Below are 10,000 nucleotides of genomic sequence, written 5' to 3' on the forward strand. Positions count from 1 at the left end.
ATAAATATTGACAAAAAATCTCTTCATCGTTTATCCTCGAAATTATTTTTTCGCACAGGAACTTTTCGTTGAAAGTTTTGTGGAACAAACCTTCCTGATATTTTCATCGAGATTCGTTTAATCCGTATAGACGAGCTACCATTTCTCCGACCAGTCTCTCACATTTTGCGATAGAATTCAATCTCGAATTGTCGATTGAACGTGCTGTACGATTTCTTTTCCTTTTTATTTTTTGTTTTTTTTTCTTTTTGGTTTTTTTTTGTTTTTTGTTTTTTTTTCATTTACCCTTCGCTGCACGAAACATTGGTGCGTTGGTTAACGGTCCTCTGTTTCCTCTCTCTGTCTCTGTCTCTCTCTCTCTCTATCTCTTTCTCTTTCCATGATTGCTATCGAGATTATTAAAAAAAAAAAAAAAAAAAAAAAAAAAAAAAAAAAAAAAAAGAAGGAAAGAAGGAAAGAAAGAAAAAAAAACTAGAAAAACAACAACGATCATTTTCATCGTGATTTTTTTCAATAATTTTCTTCTTTTTTGTTTGCGGTTCAAGAAAATTTCCAATCTCGGATTATTGTTTTTCTTTTTTTTTTTTTTTTTTTTTTTTTTTTTTTTTGGATCTTTGAAAATATAATATAAAAAAAACAACAACAACAACAACAATGATTATCAATAATAATTGATTCTTTGTATTTGAATATTTCAATAAAAGAAAAAAGAAAAAAGAAAAGAAAAGAAAAGAAAAAAAAATTCAATTAAGAAAAATAAATTGAAAAGTTCATTGGCCGTGTTAGGAATAATTCTTACAAAATCAGTACTATCACAATCAGAAACGTTATTACCTAGAAGCTTTCGTGGGTTGTACCAAGTAGTGAAACGTATATTGTGTTTAATGATCCATTATCTAATAGAAACAATAGATTCAACGCTGTCAGTGCATCACGTTACTGCCCATCAACAGAAATTCAGTTCCGTTTAGTTTGTCGTTATCTAAACGTATTCGATATAGTTGCGTGAATATTATAATAAACTCAATACAAATTATTATCGGAATAAATTTAATATTAAGATTATATTCGGAGAAATATATTTCAAGATAATTAATCGTTCGTATGAAATGATTCTATTATAAATCATAATATATTATGAAATTAAATGATACGATATGGACAAAAAAAAAAAAAAAGAAAATTTTTCTCGATTAAAAATTATAATTTATCAAATGAAAATATAGCAGCATTCATTATCAATGATTTCTACTATATGGAACAATATAGATAACAACGAAATGACAGTTTGTAATCGGCTTTGGAATAAACGTATATCGAAATTAACGCCTATTCGCAAATATGTTATCTCTGCGAGTGTCACGTGCAATATGAAAAGAAATATCTTAATTGTATTATATATATATTATACGTAAAAAATAATAGTCGATAAGAATAGGAAGGAAGGATCGTAGTAACGACTTAACGAAACGATTCTTCTTCGTGTGATCAAATGTGCTTTAAAGACACTGATGACTTTATTTCGTAGATACGTCGTCGATTGGCGATATCCTCTTTTATCGTACACCGATAAACCGTGAAATAGGGCTGACTCCTACGATTGGGTAGAAGGAATGAAAAGCTTAAAACCGTTTCTGTTTCTATGCCTCTCTTACTCTTTTTCTTTTAGAAACTAGTAGGGGATATATATATATATATATATATATATGTGTGAGCGCACGTATGTATATATATCAACCTTTGATATCACTACAGCCAAGGCCATTCGAGCGTTTTCCGATAGTAGCCAAAGAATCAAACCGATTTAATACACCTTGCTGTAAGTAGAGTGCAGTGTTATTATCGATTTTTCTATATGAGGTTAACCAGATCGTATTTGGCAGTAAAATTAAAATTCTTTGAGAATCTGTAAAAACTATATGAAATCTTTTTTTGCAACGAATTTCATCTGACGAGATATCTTGATTATTCTTTCTTTTTCTTTTATTTTTTTTTTTTTTTTGCATTTATTATATTTTATGTGTGATATTTTATATATATATATATATATATATATGTAGATAGATCACGGCTTTGCATCTTAAATTTAATTCTTTCTAATCTCGAAAGATATACGGATCATATTCGAAGTAATATTAACGGGATCAACAGAAAAATCTCTTTTTATTTCTCTTTCTCTTTCTCTCTCTTTCTGTCGCTTTTTTTCTCTTTCTTACGTACATTATTAACCTAACGATGGTCCGAAGTTTCAATCTGGAATTGGGTCGACATGGTGCCGATCGGAATATTTTCAATTACTTGTGCACACACTCCTCGCCGCATCGGCAATTCTCCGAGTGGTGTGACTACCCGTGCAAATTCCACACCTACTGGTTTCTCGTTGTAATACACATGTAGAATGACGTTGAGAAAGCTAATGTAACTTTACAATACATACATATATACGCCTACGAAATTCGAGAATGCATGACTTGTTATACGATAACGTAACAATAAAATAATAATCCTCTCGTTTTTCCTTATCACTTACATCACTCATAAACTTTTTGCTCAGATTGATCATAAGAAAAAAATCGATGTAAGATCATTTGATATCTTTTATCTTGTTAAATTAAATGGCTTAATAAATATTTAAAACCGATACAATTCCTTAATCCGGAAGATCATCGTTTCCTTTAAACGAATTAAAATTATTTATTTAAATGTTGATTATAAGCGCGCCTGGGAATACGGCAACCCTTCACGCTATGTTCAGTCGATAACGTCGTTCGTTGCATAGAAGAATGTAATCGGAAAAAAATATATTGTCTTATTGATAGATGGCGTTCTTAAGTAACGTTATTATTATGTATAAAGTAATGCCTATTTTCAGGAGCATTATAATTAACATTTAAATAAATAATTTTTAATAACAAATAATATCGAGAGAAAGTTAAATAAATGAGATAAGAAAATGTTCATTTTTATATTGTAAATTTGAGTAACTGGCGATATTCCAAAATAACTCGAAGACTTGTAGCATTTGTGAATGTATGCGTCATGTATTAACGAGATCGAATATATATATATATATATGCCTATACGTGTGTAAACCTTTCCTAGGGGCTCTTCTTAACTTACTGAATTCTGTTTACAGTTTGCGTTTCCTCTCTATAATTTATATTCACCGTAGTTTCGTTTAAAATCGTGCCAAGGTAGTTTCTAGCCGTTCGAGAAATGAACATTTTACTATTGGACATATTAAATCGATTGTAATTAATTTTAAATTCACGAATAATAAAAAGATGACGAACAGACTTAAATCCCAATTAAGAAATTTTTAACGACACGACTTCGTCTCTGAATAAATATATAAATATATATATAATTTTATGCAGATATATATATATATATATATATAAAAGAATTTTTTTTAGATGAATTCAAAGATATGATCTCGAACGATAAGCATATACGATAAAATAAATAAATCTTAATCGTTGTTTCGTATTTGCAACTAAGATATTCGATCAAAATCTATGCAAGTATAGTAATCATTTTAATATCATTTAATCGCTTAACATTTTCATTTCTATGAAATATAATTATATTACTCGAGGATAAAATTAATGATTATTTTTTTTTTTTTTCATGGACATTTACGTTAAAGGAGAATGATCATTTCATTTTAAACTATGCATTGTCGAGGTTCTATCATGGCTCGGTTAAATTATATCTTAAGAAGTCAGTCTTAATGAGAAATATAATTTACGTTTACTTTTTTTCTTTTAATTTTCCTTTCTTTTTGCTCTTCTTTTTTTTTCTTTTTTTTTTGTTTTTTTATTTGCTTTTATTTGCTTTTTATACTCGCCTGAGATTCCTCTTGCATATTTTTTTTTTCTCTCATTTTTTTTTCTTCCTAAGCTGTTACTTACTTTAAAAGAAATGCGTAAGAATTCAAGCAATATACTTTACATTCTTTTCACTAGGGAATACGTACGATGTTGAAAAACGATGATATAAAACAGAATTTGAGTTTACTTTGATATCTCGCACATGAATAATGTCGTTTTAGAAAAATACCTAAAAGCATAATATAAATATGTTACTAAAGCTTTCTCTCGTCAATGATATTTTTCTAATAAATCCCAAATATTTCTATATAAAAAAAAAAAAAAAAAAAAAAAGAGGAAAGAAATTAATTACCAATTACTATATGGTGTTTATTTGTTATTTAATTACCAATTATAATTACCAATTACTATATGGTGTTTATTTGTTAATGATAAAGAATTGTGTCACAGTTAAAGAAGATACGAGAAATTGTTTGAACCTTGAATATAAAAAAAAAAAAAAAAAAAAAAAAAAAAAAGAAAAAAAAATTATAATTACAATTCTACATTAATATTATTATATCTTTTTTGTAGATTGTAGATTTGCATTAATGCATATGAAATACTTGACATTAATTATTCGTGCATCATTCTGACAAGCAAGTAATGCAATATGCTATATGTATAGTTTTTAAATTGATAGAGAATGATACTAAAATGTTCTGACCCAATTAATCATTCTTAGACTGTATTATATTTAACTTTAACATTTTAATAATAATCTTTTCAAGAACATTTTTAGATACCTTTATTGTACTGCTTTTAGAAATTATTACCCTTCAAAAATTAATGATGAATTTTTTCAAATTAATTTTTTTTTTCTTCTCCTCAAAATCTATTAATATCTCCTTGATATTTTTGTTTTAAAAAAGAAAAAGAAAAAGACACAAATCGTTGATATCTCTAAGAAAGTAAGAATAATAATCGGCGTTCATTGAATATAGAATATATTGGAGCCCTTATCTCTTTCGTGTTTACTTTCTTTTATAGTATTCATATTTTTATGAAAGATTTCTATATTTGAAAATTTAAAGTATCCTACAACGACGTGCGAAAAGATATGAACTATCTTTATTCGATGGATTTATAGACTGGTAAAAGCAGAGAATAAAAATGACGTGATATTCTCGAGATCACATCGGTATTTGCCCTCATAACTATTTTCACGACTCTCATAAAATATTCGCCATACCGAGGGCATATTAATATTGAGAAACCACGTATGCAATGAGTTATGCATGATTTTCTGCAATTTCTTCTGGTTAATAGTTCGACGAAGTAATAAATTATATCACGGAGTAAAAGGAACACCTAAAATAATATATATTAACATAAAAAATAAAAGTTACAATTGTTTTTACATGGATTAGTTATTTACTACATTATTTAATTAAATAAGAAAGAGAGAGAGAGAGAGAGAGAGAGAGAGAGAGAGAGAGATAAGAAAAATTAATAATTACCAAAAACAATGGGAATATTCAAAGTAATATCAATTACTTCAATGTACATAAATGGCTGCATACAGAAATTCTATGTATAATAAGCATATATATATATATATATATACATATAAAATATGTAATATATAAAGGTATGTAATAAAAATTTTTTAATAGATATATAATATACAAACGTTTGTATCAATTTTATTATTCATTTTCTGCTTATAATTCTGAAAAGAATGTATCAATAAGGATACTTAAATTTTATTTTGTTACTAATTTTTTTTTGAAAATATACAATATATTATTTTTATGTATCTTGCATGTTCGTTTGTTTGTTATTGCCAGTGTAATATATTGAATCCAAAAAGGATCTTGCAATATCTTTAACGATACTTCTATCTGGTATGCTTTGACTCATTCCATACATTGCAAGCTTTTAAAAATATAATATATATATTTATCATTAATATTTTTATTTTATACAAATTGATAATGTAATATTTAATACTCACTTTTCCTTCAATTGGAAGATCAGGAACTTTTAATATATTTGTTAATTCGGTTCTAACGTCATTTAAAAATTGATCAGCAATACCTGGTTCTGTATGAACATACGTAATACAAATATGTATACCAGAAGGGAATTGAAGTGGATTTAAACTCCATCCTTTTGCACCAAGTGCTTCAGATAATCTATAGATATGAAAGTCATTAGAACCTAATGCAATTACCGAAGTTACAGGTGTGCCAAAAATAAAAATTCCATCCAATTTTCTTAATCTGTGAGAAATAAAAAATATACATTATGATATGAAAAAAAAAAAAAAAAAAAAAAAGAAAAAAGAAAAAAATGAATAATTTTATATTCAATCATTGCATAATATCGACGCATACTCTTGTTCAATGTATTTAGTAGTTTCAATAATTTTTTTCGTTGCTTGCACATATCCATCGTATCCGAAATATATTAAACTGGCCCAACACGAGGCTATTATTCCACCAGATCTAGAACCATTTATAGTTGGTGATCCATAAATACCACCAGGCCAATCTGTTGTTATAGTATATTGATGATGTCTATATTTTTTCTCTCTATAAAGTATGACCGAAGATCCTTTTGGTGCATATCCATACTACGGATAAATCATACATATAATTAACATTTATTTAAAAACTTTATTAATATTTAATTTATTGAAATATTTTATTTGTAAGGGCTAAAAAGTAAAAAATACCTTGTGTGTGTCAGCAGATATACTAGTTACACCAGGCAATCTAAAATCAAAGGGTGGTAAATTGTATCCTATATCTGACATAAAGCAAATAAGAAATCCACCCAAACAGGCATCAACATGAACTGGAATATTATATTTTACACCAAGCTTTGAAATTGCCTCAATATTGTCCATCGTTCCATATGGAAAATTAGGTGCTGAAGATACCAGCTAAAATGTAGATTGATGATGTATCAATTGAAAAATTACAAAAAAAAAAAAAAAAAAAAAAAAAAAGAAAAAAAAAGAAAAAAAAAAGAAAAGAAAAATATAATTTTTAACAAAACAAAATATTCCTACCATTATTGTATTTTTATTTATAGCATTTTCCATAGCTTTAATAGAGGCTGTATAACTATGGGAATTGACAGGTACTGTGCGTACTTTTATATTTAAGTACTGTGCAGCTTTATCAAATGAACTATGTGCCGTTACTGGTACTATCATTTCTGGTCTTTCTATACCTTTAAATTCTCTACCATAATCTCTATAAGCTTTACAAGCTAATATAATCGATTCTGTACCACCTGTTGTCATCTAGTTTAGTAAATAATTTAATTGAAAAATTAATGATATACTATTATATTTCTATTTTTCTCTTTTGTGAAAAAAAAAAAAAGATAAAAATTAAATACTTACAGTTCCACATGTATTCTCATCGCCATTGAACAAACGACAAGATATTCTAATAACCTCTGCTTCCATTTTACAGACACCAGGAAAAACATCAGGATGTAATGGATTGGTATATGATGCAATCTTATAAACATCAGCCATTAAACACATAAGACCAGAATCATTTCTATAAACTGTACCCGATACTCTTCCCTTTTTCCATTCATAATCACCTTATAATAAATAACAAATCAATTGTATTAATATTATTCTTAATAATGTATGTTTTAATATGATAATATATTTATTATTAATCATCTTACCCATTTTTACACATTCCTGTACTTTCAATAATACTTTATCATGACTTAGACCATTCTTTGGAAGTTCGACAATAAATGGAGTATTCATAAGTTTACGCATTGTATCTTTTTCAAAAGATTCATTAACATCTGAAAGTTCTTTATCAATTCTATCTCTAATAGATGGTATATAACGAGCTAATTTAAAAAACTGCTTTTTTCCTCTTTCCATAATGGCTAAAAATATATATTAAATATATATAATTATTATATTATTAATCTGAGTAATAATAAGTAATGGTATATGGTTAAAAATATTCTTAGCACTTACTTTTATCTTGGGAGAAAATAAAATTCCATATCCAAATAGTTCCAAGTAGAGTTGTAGCAGTTATAGAAACGATCTGCCATGGTTCTTTATTTTGAAAGGAATGATTTACAATTCCTTTCAAAGAATCAACACAAGAAATAACCATATTATATCTAATATATAGAAATAATAGATATAATTAAATTATTACAGATCAATGTATATCAGTCAATATGTAGTAAGTATTACCTTGATTTATAAAAATATTTTAAACGGTGATTAAAAAAAAAAAAAAAGACAAAAGGAAAACACACGCACACACACAATTATCTAATAATTTTTAATCGAAATCGTAAAAAAGAGTGTTTCCTTCCAACGACGTATATGTCTTATCAATTAAAACTTACAATATTTTTCTATTACTCAGCTTTATGATATTTTTTGTACTTTGGAATCAGTTCACGTTCGAATTCGTTTAGGCATTATAATTATTCATACTACTTTCCTTGATAATATAATAATGGAATAAAAGAGGTGTATATATATATATATATATTAATCTTATTATGAAAGTATAATTTTATTTATAGTTAGAAAATTTATATTCACGATTTACGTCAGTAAAAAAAACTAATTTAAGCTACGATTAAATATTAACGATAACGTTACATGTTATTTGATATAATGAACAATAAAAGAAAACGATATGATACTATTATTAATTCGTATATATGTAATTCTCTAGATAAGATCGAAGTACCATCTAGCGTGAATTTTGAGAAAGATAAAAATGGAACGGTCGGTTTGAATATTTTGAAAATTGTTACTATGTAAAAATTACCGTATGTCGAAGATGATAATTGATTTTTTTTTTTTTTTTTTTATAACTTTAGTTTAAACGATTTCAATTTTCTTATTTTCTAATTTTTCGATCATTATTATATATTATTTATTACATTTAGGAATATCGTTAATTATTATTACATTTTATTAAATGAAGAAATAAATAAAGATTATATAAGCGTCTGATGATTTCATAATTAATCTCAATAACAGATTAATCTAAATAATAAATTACGATTTAAAATATTAATTTATGACACTTCCTTAGTAAAAATTTGTTAACATTTAAATATTGAAAAGATTCTGCAGACTTTCTAGAACATTAAAATGTTATATAAGTTCACGTTAATTGTTCTTTTATAATTTATTCTCTAATTAATAACAGTTAGAGACAATCGAAATAAGTATTATTAATTGATTATATTATTTATGCCACTTCCGAGGATAAATTATAAACATTTAGATATTTAGAATATTCTATAGTCTTTTTAGAACAATATGATATAATAAAAGTTTATGGAAAATGTTTAATTATGGTAAAAAAGTCATTCTTAATACATTTGATATAAGGATTAACAATATTAGTATATCTATATATAACAGTGTCAATAATTGTCTGCCATATTGTCGCAAAAATTCCGATTTTTTAATAGGATAACATGAGAGTAGAGGAGGTTTACTTCTCTGTCCAATCAGCTGATCCTATTAATCGAAGTTAAAAAAAAACAACAGGTGTCGGCATCTAGCGGAGGACACTGAACTAAATTCTTAAAAATTCTTAATACCCCTGGCGCCATCTCGTGTGTCCTTATTGTATTTCTAATTTCAAAAATAATATCAGCGAACTGTATCCACTATGGTAAATAATGTGAGCGAACTGTACTCACTTGACGAACTCCTCTATTGTCATGTGTTCCTATTCAAAAATCCGAATTTTTGTGACAATATAATAATCAAAATATATGTATGTATATATATATATATATATATATATATATATATATATATATTAATTAACAGGAGCGATAAATGATATAAGTATTATCGATTGATATCATTATTTATTCCATTTCCGTATATAAATTATAAACATTTAAATATTTAAAATATTCTGTAGTCTTTATAGAACAATTTGATATCATAAAAATTCATGAAAAGTGTATATTAATGATCAAAGAAAATCACTTTTAATGTATTAACCGTATGCATTAACATTGTTAACATATTAATAATTATTAAACACTTTTTTTATGAACTTTTATGACGTCATATAGTTCTAGAAAGATTAAAAAAAATATTGGATATTTAAATATTTATAATATATATTGTGAAAAAATAA

The 10,000-nt window shown here is 26.1% G+C and overlaps 1 protein-coding gene across 3 annotated transcripts; it reads right to left on the minus strand.

Moving 5' to 3' along the window:
- Positions 1-5,511: 5,511 nt before the first annotated feature.
- On the minus strand, positions 5,512-8,491 carry Sply (Sphingosine-1-phosphate lyase). Of its 3 annotated transcripts, none has more exons than XM_035872406.2 (9): positions 8,068-8,491; positions 7,840-7,991; positions 7,530-7,745; positions 7,231-7,439; positions 6,892-7,128; positions 6,553-6,762; positions 6,212-6,450; positions 5,830-6,097; positions 5,512-5,750 (listed from the first exon to the last, which is right to left on the minus strand). In XM_035872406.2, the coding sequence occupies exons 2-9, from the start codon at positions 7,982-7,984 to the stop codon at positions 5,625-5,627; spliced, it is 1,650 nt and encodes a 549-aa protein (XP_035728299.1). In that variant the 5' UTR covers positions 7,985-7,991; positions 8,068-8,491; the 3' UTR covers positions 5,512-5,624. The 3 variants fall into 3 exon arrangements, with proteins under 3 accessions (XP_035728299.1, XP_035728300.1, XP_085517132.1); XM_035872407.2 differs by having other exon boundaries at positions 5,515-5,750; positions 8,226-8,491; XM_085661006.1 differs by having other exon boundaries at positions 5,516-5,750; positions 7,840-7,953; positions 8,068-8,489.
- Positions 8,492-10,000: the final 1,509 nt, after the last annotated feature.

This window comes from Vespa mandarinia, chromosome 13 (assembly GCF_050613455.1).
Source record: "Vespa mandarinia isolate Hongniang chromosome 13, ASM5061345v1, whole genome shotgun sequence".
In the NCBI taxonomy this organism is placed as follows: Eukaryota; Metazoa; Arthropoda; class Insecta; order Hymenoptera; family Vespidae; genus Vespa; species Vespa mandarinia.

Bases quoted from the DNA above. Each gene is read 5' to 3' on its own strand.
- Sply (XM_035872406.2), bottom strand. From the start codon at position 7,984: ATGGTTATTTCTTGTGTTGATTCTTTGAAAGGAATTGTAAATCATTCC. The intron at 6,763-6,891 runs GTAGGAATATTT...TCTACATTTTAG, and splicing joins TAAATAAAAATACAATAATG to CTGGTATCTTCAGCACCTAA. The intron at 6,451-6,552 runs GTATTTTTTACT...ATTTATCCGTAG, and splicing joins TATCTGCTGACACACACAAG to TATGGATATGCACCAAAAGG.